General features: G+C 39.5%; 1 protein-coding gene across 5 annotated transcripts in view; it reads left to right on the top strand.

Moving 5' to 3' along the window:
• Window positions 1–17,024: 17,024 nt before the first annotated feature.
• The window catches only part of sez6b (seizure related 6 homolog b), a 210,298-nt gene continuing 203,014 nt past the window's right edge, over window positions 17,025–24,308 (top strand). For all 5 annotated transcript variants that reach the window (XM_068585588.1, XM_068585589.1, XM_068585587.1 and 2 more), the window contains exon 1: window positions 17,025–17,391. In XM_068585588.1, coding sequence (XP_068441689.1) covers window positions 17,319–17,391 — 73 coding nt within the window. In that variant the 5' untranslated portion in view covers window positions 17,025–17,318. The remainder of the gene's footprint in view (window positions 17,392–24,308) is intronic.

The following is a 24,308-nucleotide window of genomic DNA, read 5'->3' as shown; positions in this document are numbered from 1 at the left end:
CATTTGTGAGCATAAACACACATCACACAGGTCCAAAGTCCATATAGCTGGAATGAACCAGGAACAAGAAATGGAACATTGCCCCCTGGAAAAGGAGGCTACTATTGACAACCTATCACCGGAGGACTTGTACAGGCCTCGCAGGCCTATACTGACAGAGGTCAGAGAGTATAATGCTTACTGCCCCACTAGTGAAGGAGTGTGCTGCTTTACCCCAAAATGAACAAAAATAAACATTTACAAATGGACATATTGGCTCACAGATTTTGTCGTAATATTTTCCTCTTTTTTGCATATCAAGCAACCACAACGTTGAACTATTAAACAAAACATATTCATCCTCGGCACAGATCTCTCTGATGGGGGCCAAGAGATTTAAGCATTAATTCATTGATTTCTTTCCTCCTCTCGTTCTGTGGACAGCTGCAACCACAGTCTGAACAGTTCTCATTTGCAATCGATGAGTGCCGAGATAGCTCATCTCCATCGACCTCTGCAACTCAACTCGAGTGGTAAGACAGAGTCTCCTCTAAAACCGCAACGTGACCTACACTGTTACCCATACATGTACAATTGCTCTGTATTTATTTGTATACCTTATAATAATAATACGTTGAGATCTAATACCCTTTATTTATATTGGTTATATCATGTAAGTTGTGTTTTTAAATAAATGGACATGAACAAAAACATTGACTTAGGATGTAAGATTCAGGTAAGAAGAACTAATGCTGATCTGTTGAGCATGTTTATGATGAAGGAGTCAAGGCTTCCTTTCTGGATAGGCCCTAATCTGAACTTGTTTGTGGAGGACTGCTGACCTGCCTGGCATACCTCCCCCACTATTATGGCTGTAATTATACCATGCAGAATGATGGAGACATGACGAAGCAGTTTGCAACATTATCTGTGACCACCAATGGTTCCTGTACTAGAGCTGGGCTTTCAGAACAGACTAGGCTTGATCAGCAAATCAATACAGATACACATATATCACATAGTTAAATATCCACTACTAAAAGAAGAGAAAAAAAGACATTGGCAAACAAGCGACACCATGAGAGTCAACTTGACCTCCCCTGAAAGATCACACCGGGAATTGTGGGGCCACTGACCAAGTGTCCGTAGTTGGGATTGTGTTGGTTTATCACTAATTACATGATCACATTGTTTTCACAACGTAATTTCACATATTGGTATTTTAAAATATTTATTGTAGCATATTTAAATATTGCATTTAAATGCTGTAGTTTATTACTAAAACATGTTTTCCATTATTTTGAGAGCCCACAAAAATTAGATTGAGGTTTTCAGAAAGTCTAAATGGACCCATACTTTTTTTTTTAATCTTCTGACCACTCAAAGCGCTTTAACACTACATGACATTATTCATCCATTCACATACTGATGAGAGGAGCGACCATGCAAGGTGCCACATCAGGATTATCAATCATCCATACACTGTAGGCATCTACAGGAGCAATTTAGGGTTAAGTGTATTGCTCAAGGACACATCGACATGGGCTAGCAGAGCCGGGGAACGAACCGCCAATGCTCTGATTGAAGGACAACCCTGCTCACCACTGAGTCACAGTTGCCCACAGCTGTCAGTCTAAGCTGTCAGTGAAGGGTCTGAGACCCCTGAGGCCCCCTGTATTTCACACAATGGAACCCATTATGCATACTTGAATGTGTAGCAAAGGTATACAATACCTATTAATTTCCTTAATGGGATACACTTGTACAGCACAGTGTTTTTCAACAGCCTGATTGCACTTTCCTGCTGCCTTTGTGGTGGGTAAACAGTGGACTTGGTGGGAGACGGCTTCCGTTCCTTACTCAGGGGTCTGAGGACAGCAGGCTGAGCAGATGGCTGGTGAGACAGGACAGACCTGGAGAAGGTCAGCTGGTCCAATATGTCACACATAGAGTGTGAACCTCCCCACAGCCACCATCTTGCTACAGCACGTCACAGGACATTAACCTCACTCAAACGTAATGCATCCCCTCTGTGTGCAGTGCTTCTTAACCATATCAGTAATGTTGCAGCACATGTAGTTCAAATTGCATAATGCTGGGGCGCCCCCCTGAAAAAAACCCCGCCTCCCTGTAATTTTCTCTATATCGCCAGATCACAATACGTCATTTAAAGTTCTCTTTCCTATAGAACAGGTCGACACCTTGTTCTGTTATTAATCAAACTAAACGGCCGTATTTTATTGATCGGATCTTGTCATTTCTGTCTCTACGTGGTCGCGCGTAAACACGTCTCTCCTCTGCGCTGCTCTCTGTATCGCGCACTGCGTTGTTCCGCACCAATGCGCAGAGACACACGGGCGCACACAGGTGAGCGCTGAGCAGCGGGCAGCGGGCAGAGAGCGGGGCCAAATATGTCGCGTAAAAAAGCAGACAACTATAGCTGCGTTTTAAACGCTCCCAGGTAGAAGATTGCAACAGGAGCTCTCCTGCAAGGAGCACCGGAGCTGCTTTCCTGCTCAAGTGAAACGAGCCAAAGTGCTCGTGTCTTGTTCCAACAATGACCTGCTGGCTTCACACATTACAAAGTACACGGATATAAAACTAAGTCATTAATAAATACATGGAGAAATGCCGGGTAAATGTTTACTGTTAACAGATTACGCTGTGCATGTGCGACTCTGCGATTTTTGGCGTTTTGCCAAAAGCCAATCTCTGCAAAGTCTCTGTGAAATCGTCTTTTTTTGCTGTTGCGTCTCTCAAAACCGTAAAAAAAATCTCATCTCAACATGGAGAGTGAACGTATCAAGTCTACAACCACGTTTTAAAAATATGTGTAGAGGAAAGCAGCTCACTGCAGCACTAACACTGATACAAACTGATGCTCACATATCTGCAGTCTCGTTCTGTTTTGTTGTGCATTTTTTCCACAATAAGCTATTTAGTAGTAACTACATATTATTATTTTTTTGCACAAATAGAACTTTATTTTTATTGTTTTAAGTGATTGAAATTTTGTTTTCTTTTTGTGGTCTGACGGGGCAGTGAAAGTTATTGTTATTGTTCTTTATTCTGTTATTTATAAAAGCACAGATGGAGTCACAAAAGGATGTTATTTACAGAAAAAGTAATGCTTTTGATGTTTGTGTCATTGTCGGTGTCGTCAAGGTCCCCCCACACCCCTACCCTGAACCTGTAAACCTAGGGGAAACACACACATCTGCAAAAAATGCTTCAACTTAGTTTGGGTGTTGTGTGAGGTTCTTCAACATAGTTACGGAACAAAGTTGTGGACGTATTTCAATAATCAATATCAGTTTAAATGTACAGCATATTTGCAAAACATACACAGCTTTACCATTCCCCTAGATAGCCCTTTCAGATAATGTTCAGAACACCATGATCCCAGAACACATGCTCTCATTAGGAACTGACAGACCATGGCAACGTTTATCAAAATTAAAATGCTCGTACGGTATAGTTTGTTGATGATTTTGGTTACCAAACAGTATGCTATTTATTGTCAGTTCCTCACACCAGAAAGATTAAATGAGACATCAGTGTGCTTTGTTTGATCTGGTCGGCTTACTAGGATGCTGAAATCATCATCTGCTGGTGGTGAAACTGTCTTACCTCTGTGCACATGGCAGAGGCCTGTGGCTGAGGCCCGAGCCGTGCACTTACTTCAGCTGTGTGTAATATGATGAACCATGTGCCTCTTGCTTCCTAAAACACCCCTCTGCTCAGCAGTGGGACGAGGAAATGCAGCGTCAGGGCATTTCTACCAAGCACTGCCACTGTCCCTGACATCAGGGAACCTGGAAGCCGTCAGGAAAAATGATGATTCCCCACCACGAAATGCCCTCATCACTCCATGCTGACTCCATTGACTTTGACAAAAAGCAGAATGTATGTTTCAGGCTGATTGTAATCGTTCCAGGAATATTTTTCAGGTATTTGTGTTATTCCTAATGCTAATCAGACGTCATAATATTCATAGAAAATAAGCCCAAATGTATATGTGAGAGGGTAATTGCTTGCTGTAATTGTTCATCTTCCTGGCATAGCCTCAGGCTATTCCAGTGTCTGGGACAGGAAGCTAAATTCCACTGTCTGAGCCAAATATATTCCAAAATTGATCTGTCAGACTAATCCAGTCATCGTTCTCCACTCCCTTCATTGACCATCTTTCCCTCATCTTAACCATGCTTGGGAACATCCAAACCTTGCCATGTTAATCATGATTTAGTTGCAATGAGTGGATATCATAGAACAACAAAGTAAATGAGTCAGTGAATGCTTCTAAAAACACATTTACTTGTTGATTTATCCAGGTTTAATTGGCCGTGTCTACTACTAAACACTTTACGAAGTACACTGCAATACAGTGCACTACAACACAGTGCACTAACATATGTAGTGCACCGTGTTGCTCATTAGCGCTGTATCAAATAGAACACTTACATTAACCAATTGGCGGAAGTGACGGACGCAAATCTGTTCGCAGCACCCGCGAAAATTAAGCCGGAAGTGACGTCCGCAAATCTGCTTGCGATACCCGCGAAACTAAACCTGACAAAATGAACGCACTTCATACCCTATTTTTGTCCCTTGTGTTCCCCTTTCTCCAACCTATGTGGAAACTGCGACACCTCCACAATCGCGGCAGGAGGATATAAATAAATTTATAAAAAGCTGGCGAAATGGCTCCTCCTCCTCCGCTACGTAGCCAAGATGGCGCCCGTTCAGTGCGAGTAGTGTCCATCGCTCTACACTACATTTTTTGACCATTTGCAGTGCGCCATCTGGGTACTTTCAGTGCACTGAATTCTGCTGGTTTTGTCAGTGTGGCGCACTAAGCACTGAAAGTCAGTGCTCCAAGTGCGCAAGTGCGCGGTAGTAGACACGGCCTATGTGTCTTCAGACATGTATGTGTCTGTGTAACCATCAAAAAGTGTATGGACCTCGATTGCTTCCTCCTCAACCAGATCTCCCAACCTTCTGAGCCCCAGAGCCCCAAAAATGTTTTAAGTAGTCGTATGAACACCAAATTAGTTCCAATACTAGTGTTATTAGGGCCCAAGCACTGACATAGTCAGAGCGAAGGACCTATTAAAATGCAAATGTTTATTAGGATTTTTTTTTCTTTTTTGTTATTTTCGTTATTTGCTTCCTTTGCATAGGAAAAAGAGGTGCTTGGGCCAAACCTACATTATTCAAAATTTCCACACCAATCCGACTCTGCCAAAATACAAATCTGATTTTGGGTGTCCGACAAAAGCTCGCTCGCGCCCCATTTAGATGTAAGTTTTTGCCAACAATGACTGATTGACTTGAAATTTGGCACACATGTCCGGGTGGGACTTTTCTACAAAAAAAGTAAATCGTAGAACTAAGCTTCCGCCATTTTGAATTTTGTAAAAAAAAATCATTTGGGCTGGGTTGCACCAACAAGGATTAACTTAAACTAGGTTCAAACCAGGTTTGTCTTTAAACTTTAAACCTAGTTTAACTGTAGTTTACAATTAATAGTGGGTAAATCTAACCCTTTAGTAATCTCGGTTTAATTTCCATTTAAATCTAGATTAAAATCAAATCTGTTGCAGCAGTTAATTTAAACCAAGACTAAACCTGGATTAGCAGTTATATTTAAACCACCCCTGGAGGAGGTTTATCTCCATTTTATTGAAAACATGGCTGCATATTTTTTCTGGATAGGGTTAGAGGAAAGAGCTCCTCGCAGAAAAAATAGAGATAGGTTGAACCCAATTGAATTCTTTGACAGCAGCGAGTTTTCACAGCGATATAGATTCACAAAAGAGTCTGTCATATTCAATGTGAAGGTTAGACCAGCAATCAAGCATGGAAGTAAGAGGAATGTTGCTGTGCCAACACTTCTCTAGCTTCTTGTAGCTTTGTGATTTTATGCTCCAGGGTCAGTTTGAGAAAAAGATAGCATAATTTAGGGTTATTTAGTTCCGTATTTGTTAAACATACTTTGTGAATTTGTTTACATTTCGTCGGAATCCATCATGGCAGACATTGAACATAAACTAATTCTGTTTTAACCCTTTTTTAAATCAGTTTAACTAATCCAGAGTTAGAATTAAGATGTGCAACACACATCTGATTAAATATAAACCAGTTTAAACCTACATTTACTAACCCTAGATTAACTCTAAACCAGGATTAATTTAATCCTTGTTGGTGCAACCCAGCCTTAATGTCCAAATGCTCCTAAATGCTGTGTCCGATCCTTACGCAACTCTGTGGGTCAATATTGGTTCAATGTGATCAAAATATATTTTCAAGTTTGTTGATATCTTATTGCGTTTGGAAGATATGAACCAATTAACTTAGGGGCGTGACCTTGTGCGTCAATACATATAACTTCCAAACCACTTGGCCTATCCTCATAAACTTTGTAGCATATGTCAAGATCGTGTCCCTAACGTACCCAAATTTGTTCATAATATTTAAACACTAAGGGGCGCTGTAAGGCGTCGTAATTTAATGCACTTCTCCTAGAGATTAAATCTGATTGATTTCACATTCAGGCAATATGATGTTGAGACCTTTGCAGGGAAGAGTTATCAAAGGATTTAAAAAATATCGAACTATGTGAGGGCAGAGCAGTGCCAAAGAGACACCATTTTCTATGAAAATGAAAGTTGTTTTAACTTGGCCGTACATTATGCAATCTGCTCTGTATTTCTCATATGTCATGACCTCCTGACTCTGAAGACATCCATATGATCATTTTTAATCTTAGTCATAGCGCCACCTAGTGGCAACAGGAAGTTACATGTTTTCTACTTGTAGACACTACTCCTCACAGATTATTCAGATCCATCTCAAAATGTGTCAGAAGAGATTTGAGACACTGATAATGCATCATCTTGAAGATTGTATGGATCCGTTGAACAACGTCTGTGGACGGCGTGTGGTGTAAGTCTTGTTCTAACGTGTTGGAAAATGATATACTATCCTGATTAATTAACCACTATATTATGGTGGTGTGGTTTCAGCATGCAGATCTGCTTCTTCACAATTTTTATGATTACAAATCAGGTCACCAGAGTTAAAGTGTTTTAAGTATCAATACACTTTCTTCAAGCCCACTGTCCAATTTGTTCAAATATGCTTTACCTATTTTTTCTGTCAATGTTTATGGTTTACTGCCCTTGCTTTTCTTTTTTGAACACTTATTTATGAACATTTTCAGATTAAATTACATCAAATAAGAGACAAGGACACAATAACTCATTACACATTATACAGTTAAAACTAATGAAACACTGAAAAACTATTGTTACAATTAAACATCATACATATCAGGGGTGTTCAAGATTATATGTACAGTACAGCAACGGACCGAGTTGGCACAGTATCTGCACAGTATTGTGGTGAGCCAGTCTGGACCAAAAAGTCCAGGGCCGAATTTTTGTCCCAGTCCAGGCCTGCCTATATGTATAAAACTTGGTAGGCATATGTAACACATGTAAACTGAAAAGAAAGTCTGTCGGATAGCGCCCCCTAAAAAAACTCACTTTTGTTGACAATGCTTGAGTTGTGAAAGCCCACAGCTTTCATATCCTATGACCTGACATTTGAACACATGTTTTGGTGGCTCTTCTCAACAAAACACAGATTGAAACCCTTTAGCTAAGCCTACTTATATTTTCCACCATTTTTTATGAAAAAATATTTTTTCCCCAGATCTTCCTAAACGCTGTGTTCGATTCTCACGAAATTCTCTTTGGATTATTAAAAGGACCCATTGACTTCTTAGGGGAAAAATCAACATTTAAAAAATGCAGCGCTCGGAATACATTAAACATAGTACAACATTTGCTCAACCACATATAAACTTAAAAATAACTTTATTGGGACCATGCTCTAAACCAGACCAGAAGTCGGCCATTTTGTGCTTTCTCTAACTTTTCCGTAATTTCTTGTTGATTTCTAATTAATGTACTACATTTTTGGGAAGTTTGACATATGTTAATGCACACTGACGGACAGCCAGCTTTCTCTGCCATTTGGCTGCCTGAAGAAATTATTTGGCAGAAAAATCCATACCAATGATATTAGCTTCATTTGAGAAAAGGTCACGCAAAACAGACAAGCACTCTCTGAGACTTGGGTAGAACTCCATTGCTATTTACCTGCCATTTACTGCTTGCAATGTATTCTGAGTCATGTTTAAATATCAAGCAGCTCTTGTAAATATTCATGACAATTGCCCATACTAACAGGACAAGGGTATGCTCAGGAACCTCTAATGAATAACTGAAGCCTCATGATTAATACGCAGCTCTTCCCCACTGCTTCAGTCTCAGGTAGAGCTTCAGCAGGCAGCGTCTTCCTCTCTGCTGTTGTGATAACGCTTCGTTACAGTGATAACGCTTCGCTGCAGCAGCCACGGCGATGTCGCCTCGGACCTGAAGAATAGTCTATCTACTTTGCCTCTGGTGTATTAACGACTCTGTTTGACCGCTCTCTCCTGTACATGCATTGCTGGTGGATTAGTGGCTTCATTCTCTCTCCGTGGCCCCTATTGTTGCCAACTTTAATGGCTGCTTTTTACTCGTCAGATGGATGTGGGCTCACTGAGAAGGAACAGGATTACCTTTGCTTCAGGAGGGTGTTTATGGATAAAAGCTGACTGCTCACTTCCCTCTCTTTATCTGTGTGTACAATAAATGCTGACATCAAGATACATTTCTCGAGCATAAAAAGCCATAGCTACCCGTTCACTTGTTATCCATTACTTCTGGACATGCCAAAACTACATTTGACGTTATTTTTTTAATATTCTGAATATGAACTCATTGTGAACTACATTCTAAACCATTCAGTTGTTTTTCTAGAAAAAAAAAATCTTAGGCAGTCATTCTTACTGGTTGCTGTAGCATATGTTAGACGATAGTGCCTGTTGGGGGATGGTGAGACAGCTGTCAATACTCCTCCCTATGGAGCTGGTAGACAGGCAACGGCTTTCTACTGAAAAAGACATGGCTGTTATTCCACCAGCCTGGCTGCGTTAGAACCCTCATATAAACAGCATCCTTTCATACTTCATAACCTGCCCACTTCATTTTATTTATGCACTTTTATACATTATTGTAATATGTATGAAAACCTTAAAAATTAATTTCAACTAATCACATTTATTAACGCACAATGCTAAAAAATGTATTTGTGTTTTCCAGCAACAACAAAAATACAAAAATCTCAGTGGCTTGACTTACATTTGTACATATTTGGTCCACAAAAGAGAAAACCTACCTTCTTTAGCACCATAATCAAGTCCACATTTCAACGTCCACTGCTTTGGTTTGACCAAATATCTGCCAACCAATAGCATGCTAGGTCATCCAATAGTGACATCAATGTTAAAGTTTGGCATTTTATTGAACCACCTAATTCAATTCAATTTATTTTGTAGCCCAAATACAAATTACTGGCGGAGCCATCTACATTGTGGCAGCTCAACTTCGTGACATATTATTTCCAGGAAGAATATTATGATCCGAGCAGTCACGTTCTCTGTATATACTAAACTCAAAAGGACAATTGCAATATTTTAACAGTTGCAATAACATGTTAATCAGCAAGTTAATGATTGACAAATACATGAGGCAAGAAACATTGTGGTCGGATGATCAGACAGGCGTGTATACAAACACACAGCTTTTTTAGAATGAATCCTTGTCAGATTCAAAGCTTCTCATGTTGTTGTGTCCTTGGGCAAGACACTTTAACCCCAATTTTCTCCCGTGCCGAGTGAATGTTAGTTAGTCGTGATGGGCAGGTGGCCCCTTGCATGGTAACACTTGTCATCAGAATGGGTTAATGATGAAGACTACTGGAATGTTAAAGCACTTTAAGTGGTCCCAATACTAGAAAAGAGATACAGAAGTACAGTCCATTGACCATTTATCATCCTTTTAGTTATGGAATTTTAAAACCCAATTTGTGAGGGTCATTTGCCTCACGTCTATGTTTATGAATGAGCTTCATGAACTGACGGATACGTACAAGTAGAAATTAGAAATAGAAAAGAGTTTGGAGTAAAATAAAAGATGTATCTGGACTTCTAGTGGTTCTGACTTGGTTCATTAGCAGTGTGGGGGTACAAAGACTTTGCTTTCTACATGAGCACATCGAGCCAAGCTATTTTTAGGCACTTTCTTCGAAAATTGCATACCCAAACTAAAAAGGGTGTAAACAACCACTACAGCTATTTAAATAACTTGGGTGTTATAGTAAAAAGCTACACGTGTGAGATTTTAATCAGATGTGTAAATATTAGTGTATATGTTACTGGTTAGGAGTAAATGAAGATGAGACACAGAAAAAGATGAAAATGTTTTAGGTCCCCCGAGGGAAAAAAGAATCACTTTCAGAAGTTTTGTTTCTTTGAAATGATGGAGCTGTTAGGTCCAACTTGAACCCAAATCATATCACAATATGTGAAAATTCTCTCTGCAAAGATGGCTTTGATAAAATGAAGCAGTTTACTACAAATAGTGAGAGGGTTTACTACAAATAAAATTCAGGCGAGGACTCCAACATTTTAAAAAGGTTAAAAGTTGCCAAATTGTGGAATGAATTAAAATTTAAAAGTCAGCCACTTTACTTTTTTTCCCAAAACTAAAATTGGGAAAGAGACGACTGTTTTTATGTGTTTCTTATGTGAATCAAGTTATCATTATTAATACATGAGTAGCCCTTATTTAAATCATGAAGTCCTTAAAGTTGTAAAATACACTAATAGAATATAAATTATTTGTTTTTCTTCATGTGAATGAGCCGGAGAACGAGGCGGGACAGAGCAGTGGGAGGTGGGTAAAAGGAAACATATTTTGTACTTAAAAATCAAACCGTTTTTTTCTTCATGCCTCTCTGGGCAGCTTTTATTGCAATGAATGATTCTCTGCCTCTCACGCTGTATCCAGTTCTCTTATTAATACATCCCTGTAATAACCAAAACCATCCCAGTTTTGGGTAAGTGTGTGTTATTTCTTCATTCAAAGCTTACATAGTTTCTCTTTAATGCTTGCAGACCGAAGAGAAAATGAAAACCTGCCCACTTTTAATGCACATTATTTTGCTGGTCACACTGATCACAATCATCAGATCTGCATCACATGGGGGAACAGCGCTGCGGGGCCATTTTCTCCTGCGTAGTGGGCTTCAGCTATGCAGGTCACATCTGGTATGGTGCAGAGAGAGACAGAAAAAATAGCTGACCCCTCTCCAATGAGCAGCAGTGTCGCTTAACAGAGCAGGAAGCGTGCAGTGACATGCTGACTAAGCCCATGTTCAAATAATTCGTTAGAGGAAGCTTGAACTTATTCAGTGTCATTTTGATGCTATGATAGTTGATAAGTAAGTCACACAGGAAAGAAAGTGGTTTGAATGTTGAGTGTTGAATGATGTTTATATATATTATATTATATTTTTATACATATTTTCATGAGTGATTATCATTCATTTATAATTTATCAACTGTCGTCACATACATGCCTTGTGTTCTATATAACAAGATAACCAGGCCTACTGAGGCAGAACTATGAATATGCAATGTGCCTCCTATTTATATCCAAAGCATAGAGTGAAAAAAAAAACCTTGATTAGAAGTTTTCCCTAATTCCCCGGCCATGGCAGACAGGTATGCACTGCCAGAATAACTTTAAGAGGAGCCGCTGGGCAATCTATCCTTAGTTGTGAAGGGAAATGCATTCAGCCTGACCACATGTCTAATCGAAGCAACCGCATCACTATTGCTTATTAAGACAAATAAGCCCCAGTGCCAGAGCAAAGGTGCAGAGGAACCTTAATGTGATGCTGTTATTTGGAGGCAATAGAACTCCGCCACTTGCTTTACTGCACTCCACATCCAATTACGTTGCTCTTCTCTGATCTGAAGGGAATGGAAATATCTGTCACTATTCTGTGTGCTGTTTCTTCTAAATCCTGCTAATTACTGTCTCGCACAGTCTGGCTGCCATAAGAGGGGAACGAACAAAGAGAAGAACACAAGCAGGTCTATTGTTAGTCTGAAGCCCTGCTGGAGCCTTCTGGAGGGTTAACATTTAGTACTCTGTAAAACAAAAGTGTTCGACCCAACTAACATCTTGACAGTTGTTTTATATTTAGAGAGTTAAGAGGCAGGTACAACCCCATTTAAAACAATTATTTAAACGTGGTAAAGGTTATCTATATGTGATTCAGATCATATCTATGATTGAGGGATTGCCTCTACATGGCTCTCAAAATGGCGATGTCTGAGCTGAAGGCTAGAAGCGAGAGAGAGGGCAAGCTTAATTCGTGGCACAGGCACCTCATAGAGGCATGTCCGGTTTTTACCGCAGATGCCACTAATGACGTAAAGGCATAATCCGGTTCACTTCCGGTTTCCAACTCGGATGCCACAAATTACGTAGGCAGTTTCCACTAATTCTACAAGATGCCGGGGCATTTGCCACTAGTTTTTAAGTTGTGTCACCGGAACCTCGTAGGTCTTTGCGTTGGCAAAAATAACCCTGTGTTTTTATATTGAAAGGAATTTTTAATGCAGCAGAGTGTACTCTTTACTTGCGTGAGTTTACACACCAGACTATTTGTGATAGTTCGCTACTGTAAGCTATTGTATTGTGTATTTGGGCGGCAATCTAAGAAGCCGTGTTCGAGTGTAAGTTTCTGAGGCTTTTATTCTGATGGGAAAAACAAAAAGAGAGAAGAGGTGTGGAGAAATGTTTCGAGTGGAAAGAGAAAGACGTAAATAAAGTAGTTGCCGACTTGGCTGAACTAACGAAGCATCGTGTTGTTATTTTATCATTATAGGCGCAAGAGGAACCCTTGGCTACACTACTATTTGTGCATATACGAGCAGTTGGCACTAATTACGTGGCAGTACTTCTGCTTCCCAACTCCGGTGCCCACCGGCACCTGATAGCAGTTGCCACTAATTCTAATAAATGCCACAGAATTTGTCAGTAGTTTAGAGGACTTCTTCCCAAATCAACTTAAGAGCTACGAAACACAAAACAAAAATTAGCTCTTAAAAATGTCAAAAAGTTTCCTAACATTAACATCATAATACATACATTAAATCACACAACTTAACTAAAACAGTCACAAAACATATAATAAAACCCAAATAAATCATAAAGTACCTTGTTCCCATTCCAGCTGGGTCCTTTGCCATTAATACAACAGTTACATGTACTTCCAGTCTCGCCAGAAGGCCTTCAAAATAAAAGCACCCGAAAAATACAACGACACTTACAAATAAAAGCTTTCAAAAAATAGTCACTCTATTAAAGAACCTGTTCAGGGTCAGTTACAAGTTGTACAAAGAAAAATGCCGAGTTGTAATAGTATGGCTACTCATATATATTAAGCTAATATAGTTGGCAATGATATGCACATTTTCTGCAGTGGACTGAAGGGATGCAAACTCTAAATATTATCTATCTATCTATCTATCTATCTATCTATCTATCTATCTATCTATCTATCTATCTATCTATCTATCTCACTATGGAGAGAGAGAGAGAGAGAGAGAGAGAGAAAGAGAGAGAGAGAGAGAGAGAGAGAGAGAGAGAGAGAGAGAGAGAGAGAGAGAGAGAGAGAGAGAGGCTATGTACTATATATATATTATGTACACCTGAGGTGGGATGCCTCTAAACTACTGACAAATTCTGTGGCATTTCATAGAATTAGTGGATCTGCCTATGTAATTTGTGGTATCCAAGTTGGAAACCGGAAGTGAACCGGATATGCCTCTACGTCATCAAACAAAGAACAGAAAGCTCTGACAACAGGGAGAGAGACTCCATGCTCAGCTCAGGCAGACATTACTCCTCTATTTCTTTACATTGATATCGTTAAATCCCATATAGAGAACCTTGAATAAAAGATCTGAGTATTCTTTTCACCAATGTGTACTTAGTACTCGACAATCTCAGCCGTAAGCACTAAATGGTGAATTGTAAATTAAAAAGATTCTTTGCACATCGTGGATCAAGAAGGCATTTTATTCACAAATTCACTTCAAAATCCTCTAAACAGATTTTCCTTTTGCTTTCTTTGAGACCCAGCTGTGTATGCTTATGATTCTAGAAACTTTACTGTCACCTTATTTGGATGCCATATCATTTAAAAATGGTTTGTTCAGATATAGTAAAAAAGTAATGTTAATGTCAATGTTAATATGGAAATAAGTTACCTGTCCTGTCTTTTGTTTCTAAATTTCCTCTTTCTTCGTTTCTGATATGGAGATGTATTTCACGAGGAAATGAAGTGCTTTGGTATTTGACGGTTTGAAAAGATCAGACAGTGATGTAACTGGCAGACTGGCTCCAGTCGGGAGGAAATTAAGCAGAGGTTCAATTTAGTTTATATTATATCGCTCAAAATCCCAAACATGACATCCCTGTCCTAGGACCTCACATTGGATCTGGAAAAACAAAAACAAAAACACTATTCATTGATCATTTTAGCTGAGAATCAAATTAACTATTCTTTTGAAGTGACACCGGAACCCCCGACTGTTCCACTATTTGATTGGACCTTTACATCTTATTATTGGTTATTTGTTGCCTCAGATATCATGGTAACATCATTATTACCAACTGCATCATGGAGTACTTAATCAGGTGTTTATAAGTCTGTCTGTTTGTGGACAGTTCTTTTCACAGCTGTAACATTGCAGATCAACAACATCGTACAAGTTGAAGTTGAGCCTCAAATGAAGGCCTAGAGCCAAGTGAGGGTGCTAGAAGTGGGGAGTGAGAAGTGGGGCATCGCTGCTGGTGTGAGCCCAACACAAGATAGTATATTTGAAAATGATTCCTGCACACAATTTGAAAAAGAGGCTGTGTGAGTTTCTTTCACTGTGCTAAAAGTACATTAGTTATGATCCTTAAAGATACTTTGTGAAGTTTTCACAATGTTTCTTGAGGCTTAACAAAGTCTTAATGAACTCCTTCCTCATAAAACATTTACAAAGGCTATTATTTAAACATTTTTAAACCTGCATTTTGGCAACTCGCAGTGCTCTTCTTCCCTGCCTGACATGAGCCTCATAAGCCTGTCAAAACCTGGAAGCTAGAATCTCTGGAGTGACTGATGACCCCTTTCCCACAGAGGTTTCTGTGTGTCTGGTGAGTGAGGTTGCTGCCAGCTGGGCTGCAATGTCATGTCTGCACTGTGCAGGGTCAGTGTGGCAGTTTTGTTGATAGATTTGGACAACATGCATTGTTGTTGACCTGACGGGTTGCGCTCTCCCCTTGCTGTGCTGCCCCTCGTCGAGTGCATTTCCTCCACTGTGCTGCGACTGGCTCTAGGTCGGCTTAGAAAGGCTCGGGCTAAAGGTGGCACACCGGCTCCGGTCGCATGCTTTCAAGCGCTCGTGCCCGGAACTTTGCCGCTTCCAGGGGCCGTGTATTATGTGCTTTGTGTGACTTCTTTCCCTGCCGCGGAGGCACGCGGCCCCGTGCCGGGGTCCTTTACGATCAGGCCGTGTGCATGCATATTTGTATTACATTACACATTGTATTTTCAGTCTAATTGTATTGGTGATTCAAGTGTAATCTAACATTAGCAGTAAAAAATATTAATTACATCATATTTTATCTTCTTGCATGAAGAGACCTAAGTGGTTAAAAAAAACTGCAATGAGTAATGCCTGCATGACTTGCCTTGTGTGCTTAATAATAGCTTATATGCCATGAGTATATTCAACACTGTTTCTGTGTCAGAGACTTTTTCCCGCATTGACGAAGTGAGTCATCTCTCAGCGAGGTGAGCAGCCGCTGCGAGGCTGGACGCATGCCGGAGGGATGTCGAGCACCTCAGCTGCAAACGCTTCAAAACTCAGATTAGCTGCCCAAAGGTCTTCATTGGGTTTTAAGTAGCCAGGTTCAGCAGTATGACGCAAAACTGAATAGATCAAAAATACTGCGCTCAGACGGCTGATGCAACCAAGCACATGCTTGGTGAATCAAAGCAGGAAGAGAGACACACCAGTAGCAGGACATATGTAGATTTAAAAGCACAAGTTTACGAATGAGAGACAAACTCATATGTCATCATTCTGTGAAAAACATTTTCGACACAGCAAAGCCATTCATTGAACAGCTCACTGTGTTTTTTCTATAGCATACATGTTGACGCTCAGGTCACTGTATAGCGAAGCACTCCTTTCTACTACACTTCCCTCAGTCTTTTCTTCCTTTGACAGGAATTCAAACCAACACATAAAACAAATCCAATGTTAGAGATTAATTGCAGTGTGGGTATCACTGTATTTAACACTGATGTCTTAATTAAGTCGTCAGTGTGAAGATGATAAAGAAGAAAAAGATATATTTTCAGAGACAGTTGGTAGGTTTTTAGCATCAGAGTGATCATCGCATTTAGTTCACAGGGATGATTTATCATGTCATGGGCAACAATAATTACTGATTAAAGCCAGCACAGTAAATAAATGTCCGTATTGATGGACCTACTGGAAGAAAGTAAGGCAGGAGAATCAGAGTCCCGTCAGGCCCTACTTGAGGAAAAAATGTGTTTTTTTAAAGGGACTTTGGGTCTCAGAAACATTTGTGAGTTTGTCATAGAAAACAAGGCAAAGTTCCTTGAAACAGCTCTAAATTGTAGTCTAAATGTCATTTTCATGTGAGTAATAGCTAATTTAATAATTGCCTTGCCTCGGCAATGTACTGTATTTAAGTATAAATTTGCATGCAAGGCTTTGACTTGCAATTTCAAAATGTGGTGTATACTTTTGAAAAAAATGCCATTCAATGGTTGTCTGAAGAGAGGAAAAAGTACAACAAATGTAGAGTTTTTTTTTTTTTAGAATATTCAGTGTATAAATATTATACAAAACGCACATTTAGTACTTAAATACGTACAATTATGAGCTTTTTGTTCAGTACGTCCCAAACTTTGAGATTAATTTGCTCTCCGAGTGTTCCATTGGCCAACGCTAGGAGCTGTCCATCGTGCTGAATGTACGGCGGCGCTGCCCTGAAGAGGAGGCTCACAGCACAGAGCTCAGAGCGGGGCAGCAGCAGCGGCTCTCCGTCTACAGACGCCAGTTAGTGGACTCAGTACAGGCTCTGGTCTGTACTCGTGGTTGCGGAGCCAAACTAAAAGCCGCCAAGGAGTAAATTCAGACGGCTGAGATCCAGGAGTGCTTCGTGTGTGTAGTCGGTGTTCCGTGGAGCTCTCAGTGTTTCTGTCCGTCAGAGGAAAGTGTTGGACCCAAGGACGGTCACTACTACAAAGAGAAGAGAAGCGCGAAACGTTGAGAGAACGTGATGAATTTGATCAGAGATTATTTCCGTCTTCTGCTGGTTTTTGTGGCGGCGGGGACGGACATGGTCGCTCAAGGTAAGAATTGTCAAAAATATTTACTCCCCGTTTTTGTTTTTTTTTTGGAAGTGTTGAGAAGAGATGTTCAGCCTCCCAGGCCTCGCTATTCATGAATGAATTTTTTGTTGTGGATTGTTCTCTCATTTTCTGCCCATAAAGCTTTCGGTTACCTTCGGTTTTTTTTGTCGATCCCTCGTGCGCTTCCGATGCTGCACGGAACACACTCCTTCACGTAACAAGCACATAGCAAAGAAGGGCTATTTCCTGACATCCCAGTCACATAATATACACAAAGTGTGCATACATACGGCACCTATCCTCAAAGCCTAAAGTTATCAGTCAGAACACATCTTATATATATATATATATATATATATATATATATATATATATATATATATATATATATATATATATATATATATATATATATATGTACATATATATATATATATGTACATATATATATATATGTGTGTGTATATTTATATGTATATATATATATATATATATATATATATATATATATATATATATATATATATATATATATATATATAAATAATGGACACCACTGTCTCAGGTCGTTCTTATATTATAGTATTACATTATTTCCATGTAAGAGCTCAACTTTTCAATTTTTTAAGAAGAAAAAAAAATCTGGACTAATAAAAATTTAATTTTCTAACCTTGGATGGAAAAAAAACTAAAAGTCCTCCAAATGAATGCCTCCTATTTCCTGGTGCTCTCGTAGAATGGCTCATGGTGTTTTTTGGACCACCCCCCCCCCCTCCCCCCCCCCCCCAAAGAAAGAAGGCTACGAAACGTGGGTGATGTTAGGGATGCTAGACAGTTGTCTCCTTGGATAGTTGTACAATTTGAACCATCGCTCTCTATTTTCTATACTTCCCCGCACTTTAAATTAAGTCCCAGGAATTATTATTAAATAATTTCAATGCATCACACATTGTTATCTCAATTGCATACAAACTCCTCTTTCTGTATATATGACAAGAGACTCATAACGGAATGAAGTGATTTGAAGACAAACTCCTGCTCTGTCAGCCACCTTTTAATTGAATGTGATGGACACAGCTGACTCCACAACCTTGTACTGCAGGTTGTGATGAATGCTCATGCCTGTGTTTGTGTTTCATTATCACCTGAAAATTGTGTTGAATAGTATGTTCATAGCTAGTCTGGCTGCTGACGTGATGGTGATCGTCACAGAGATGGATTGAGCTGCTCGATACATGCACGCATGCACACACACACACACACACCTTTTTAAGCACTTTAATCAGCAGTAAACTTAGACTGAAAATACAATATGTAATATAGTACAAATATGCATGCACACAGCCTGACCGAAAAGGTACCCAGTTGAAACAAATTGTGGCCCTCTATAATTAGAGGCTATTTTATTTGCTTTCTTATATATTCCTTACTGTAATAGACACACTTTGTGTTACTGTGCATGCACCGCAAATCACTGAATTTAATCAATAACTTTTAATAACTAAAAATAACTAATACATAATTTATTAACCATTATTGGACCATTAGTGACAATATCAAAACCATTTCTGTAAAAGGTTATGCCTATTGGAAAGTTGGTCACAATATTGGTTATATTTCTGTAAACAAATAACAAAACATAGGTGATATAGTAAAACTGAGCACACATGAATATTACTCATTACCAGGCCCATCACTGAACTTTGTGGGAGTGCATAAGCTTTCAACTCTCATGCTATGATGTCAAATAGCATTATTTTCCACAATGTATGATGAGTGAAATATGCATAACCCTTATGTGACCCAGTGCTTGATTGCCTCACTGTTTTATCCATTTAAAATAAATGTCGGCCTCATGTATGATTCTGTAGTTAAGTACTTTATTTTTGCACCTGAGTATCACAATATGCAAGAATGGTGTGTGCACAAAACTCAGCTTGACCACTTTGGTTTTCATAGAAAATAGTCTCATTCGTTAGAGCTGCGCCTCGCCTGGAATCTCGACAAAAGCAGGCACACGCTGCAGGAGGCATTCATTAAAAACTGTGCTCAAGTCGAACAGTTTTCAGCTTCTTTTTTATGTTTGCCTGTGAAATACATTATTATATTAATACGATTTAATATTATCAACCACACAAGATATGTTTTTAGATTAAACCTAAGACTAATAGTCAACAATCAAGCTTTAAGTATTACAACTACACATAAAATAAGGATTTTCTATAACACGTGGTGTTTGCGGTCATATCTAACAGCCGATCAGCTCTCTGATGTGGCAACAGCCAGGAGTTTCCCATCATGCACTGGGCCAGGCAGTCGGTGGAGAGCTACTGCGTCGCCTGGCTCTGAAATCGACGTCTGCCTTGCTCTCGTGAGAGTATTGTCAGACACAAATCTTACCAGCATGCATTGCACGGCGATCGCCGGTGATCAATTCTGCACAGAACTGGCTCATCTCAATAAAAAACCTAAAAATAGGAGGTGTAAAAATCGATGTTGTGGATTTAAACAACACTTGGCTCCATAACTTGGCTGTGTACCAATCTACTAATGGGTGTGCCATAATTGGAGAGGTAAAGACTTGTCAGATATTTGTTTCAGAATTTATTTCAACTTCAGACCCTCTCTATGCAGCAGATTGCTAAGCATCTGCTGTGTCGCCTTACCAGGTTGTGTGATTGTGTTGGCAGTCTTCTCACTCTGTCCATCCATCATCAGCACTGTTGAAATTAATCAACTTTCTGTGATGCCATTCTTGCTCTAATAGACAAGTATCACCTAAGGTAAATGAAACTTCACATTACCAATGGCCTTCATTCCCCTTGCCCCCTGATTAGCCTGTAATCAGTGGTGCCAGGACCCCGCAGCTTCTTCATCTGGCTGCTCCTTTTTGCTCCTGATTCAAAGCTGCACACTGTCACTGATGCACAAAAGTGTGTTCTTTCAGAGCTTTACTCGCACAAAATTCCGACAGTAGTAAATGGAGTATCTTTGGGGAGGCAGAATGACAGAGGTTAGGGAGAATATCCTTTTTTTGGATCACTTTTGGCTTCATGGGTAATGGTCTATAGCTTACTTTCACCTCTGACCTCTCTTCGAGGCTGACAGTTTCCCTACATGTATATGTTGAAAACATATCTTGTTTAGTGCATGTCATATCCCAATTATTACAAATTCACCATCTTCCAAAGCACATATAGTGTTTCCCATTTTTAGTTGTTTTCCCTGCTCTCCAGGCAGCCAATTGTTTCTATTCATTTCGATACATTTTTCTATTGAAAATGTATATATAACACAAGTATCTGCTGCCAGGTTTGAATGTTATCAGCTGATTGGATGGCCGTTATCTGCAGTTATCAGCCTCATAGATTACATTTAATTTCGCTGACGCTTTCATCCAAAGCGATTTACAATAACTGTATTCACCTATGAGTACTCAGAAAAACAAGAATCAAGTAAGTACAATTTCCTCAAGAAAGCAAAACTCCAAAGTGCTTATGAGTAAGTGCCATATGCTTCTAAAGTGCTACATTTATTTATTTGTATTCAAGGTATAGTCGGAACAGATGTGTTGACACTTTCTGCTGTCCTGATGTTAATGGGAAGCTCATTACACCATTGAGGGCCAGCACAGCAAACAGTCATGACTTTGTTGAGTGTTTAGCTTGCAGTGATGGAGCTAAAAGACGGTTGGCAGATACAGAGTGGCATGAAGAGGCTGAGGTGTGAGGTTTGACCATGTCCAGGATGTAGACTGGACCCGATCTTCTTGCGGCACGGTATGCAGGAGATATATATGGGTTAAAAGAGACTAGAGAGAAAAGGAGGATGTCATGTGTTGTAGTATAAACACCGGCACAGTCTATGTAGGAGGAGGTCAAGGTGGATAGACAGGACTTTCACCCAGGAGACCGCCATTCATGTCCCGTGTGAAGACAAAAGTCAACCCATAGAGTTACTTTAGCTTACGTTTATGTACAAGCCTACTTATTTGAACCCAAACCATAATATTTTACCAAACCAAGTAAAGTTTTTCACATTGCCCACCTTCACAACATGATATAGTTGCAGTCTAAAGTTTTAAACCTCTAATAACATCCATTCATTTGACTGACAGCACTAAAAATGGGTGATCAAGTTTGATGGAATACAAGTGCACCACGTAAGCACGGCAACTGAACTTGTTCTATTAATTCTTAAAGCCTAAAAAAAAACCTCAGTAATTATAAAGGACTTGCTTCATGGTCCTTAAAATTTCAGTCGTTGAAATAGTTTTTGGAACTTTTTAATTTTTTGAATTAGTTGATCACTATTAAGTCAAATTCATCTGGAATCCTGGAGCAATGATTAATCCTGTCCAGTTGGTACTCCAGCCTTTTGGCCAAATTATATAAAATATTGGTATCGTCCTCTTAATGTTCGTGTGTACCGTCCATGGGATATGAACACATGATTTTTACATGTTTGTTAAATAACTATTACATTGTAAACGTCATATACACGTGCGTGGGTGCTACGGAAAGCTCCGGTTCCCGTGCGTCTAATGTGTCAATTCAGCTGGAGATATGAAACAATATATAACTCCCGTCTCCTTTGCAGCACAGACGTCAACATGGACTCAAAATGGAAGCTGAAGCCTAACCTTTTCAATGAATCCTCACTTGAGCCAAGAGGAGCTTCATGTCCTGACTGACAAGCTACTTCAGCCAATGAGAGTCTGCAATGAGGAACAGGGTCTGCCTATTCTTCCATGTTGTATGGGACAAGTTACATGGGACCAGTTACATGGGACCTGTTGTGCTACAGCTCTGATGACAGGCGTTTCAGATAGCCAATGAGCTGGCATCAATTTTGAGTACCATTGAGTGGGGGTGGGGATTTGCAGAGCAGGCTCACAGAGGCCTGAGAGAAAAGTGGAGCTGCACAGCCACAGGTTGTCATTAAATTATGAAGTATGAAGTATGAAAATGCATTTTTCTCTGTGTCAGCAATACTTATAGTAAATACAAATAATACATTTATAAGTTTGCAAGACTTTAAGCCTTTTAATAGATATAAAGTACATATATAATGAATATTTTTATTCTCAAAATGGAAAAACGTCAAAATATTTTATTAGAAAAACATGTGCAAAATATAAATTGTCTGCATTTTCTGGATATTCTTTTAGATTAGACTGGATTAGGCTTCAGGATATGGTTCCATTGTGTTGTTTAGTTTATAAGTCCCAGTAATAGTCATCTGCAGGCATATATTTGCCAATAAATGTTTAGGCGAAAATAAAAAATCATATTTATTATTTTCAAACTTATATAACTCAGTGTCAGCAGCACTTAAAGTGATTTAAACTATTGAGGGGGAAAAACTTCAGAGTTTTTTCTTTCAATGATACCAAGCCCATGAATTTTCTCCAAATGGTTCAAGTACAGCTTGCAATTTACTTTGGATTTTATTTAGGCGTTTTCTTTCTGCAAATGTTCATTGAACGGTAAGAGGTTAACATTCGTAATTCGAAGTTTAATTAACAACCTGTAGTTAATATAGTATTAACCAATTGGCAGACTGATTCAGATTGTTTTGGCCAGTATGCGCTCAGATCCATGAGTGATCAACCTGCTTCTCTTTAACACGATACCAGACCACTACACTTAATGCTGATTGCTGCTCTGTTACTCATCAGTTCTGCTGTGTTACAGCAGTCTGTGCTATCTGAGAGCAGGCACGGGGCTACACAGAGTTATGGTGGAACTGAAATAGGAGCTGTTTTCATGATGTCCCTGTGGTTTAGGGGTCAGGTACTCTGTCCCTTTTCCTTTATATTACTGCCCAGATAAATACATTGGCCCTGGCTGACCCCAGAGCAAGTGATGCTCCCGGAGTCCCACCCTCGGGGCCTGCTTGCATTGCTATGGCCTGTCATCATTGTCAGCGCTCTGCTGAGAGAGCTGCCTGTGTGTGTGTGTGTGTGTGTGTGTGTGTGTGTGTGTGTGGGTAAGGGCACACACTGATTTGTCTTTGTGAAAGCACAGCTTCTAATTACTAGTCGAGATGCTGTATTGTTTTCACCTTAGGAGTCTGAGTCATCGCGGCTAAATGTATCCCTGAACACCTCGGGCAGGAGCTACCACAAAGGATGTTTGAGCACTTTGCCGAGTGTCTGTCTGTGATTTTTATGTCCTTGACTAATGTTACATACTGGTTCTCTTGACGCAGACTAATGCAAAAAATACATTTGCCAGTAACCATCTAAACAGCATGTTACTCTGGGGATGAAATCAATCAAAGTCATAACTATTTTAAGTGGTTTGGGTTTGTTATGACACAGTTTGAATTATTCTTTTCTGACTTGATATCCAGTACTTTTCATTTCACAAACAGGGTCTTTTAAATTGTTCTTCTTTTTTACACGTTTTGAAGAGAAGACCATTAAATCAAATATCTAAATATTCACCAGACATATTTTGAAATAAATTGTGGTTAGAATAATCGTTTGATTAATCTAGGATCTGAGCAATAAAATAAATCATCATTAGGTGCAGCCCTACACAGGAACTTTGAACAAAGCAAACACGAGGAGTGATAGTTGCTGCAAGCCAGTGTTCTCATACACATTATTTTAATCATTATCTTCGCAGCAAAGATATAGCATTTGGAATTTGTATGGTTTTTCCTTTTCAGTGTATGATCATGTGACACTTTAACCCTGCTTCTCACACTAATACAATCGAAGCGAGAACCAAACTGCTCACACAATTGATTCATAGAAGTCTGTGCTCGTTAAAATGATGGGCAGAATGAGAGCTAGCCCAAAGCAGTTTGAGCTCGTCAGTCACTCTGTGCTAGTATTGATCAGGTGTGGAATCTGAACAGAGTTCATCAATTAAATGCTCGTCCTGGGACCTGTCAGCAGAACCAAT

The sequence above is a fragment of the Clinocottus analis genome, unplaced genomic scaffold (assembly GCF_023055335.1).
Source record: "Clinocottus analis isolate CAN_PGR_092001 unplaced genomic scaffold, fCliAna1.0.p SCAF_2, whole genome shotgun sequence".
Classification (NCBI taxonomy): domain Eukaryota; kingdom Metazoa; phylum Chordata; class Actinopteri; order Perciformes; family Cottidae; genus Clinocottus; species Clinocottus analis.
Note: the sequence above shows the minus strand (reverse complement) of the source record. Positions and strands in the feature narration are given on the sequence as shown.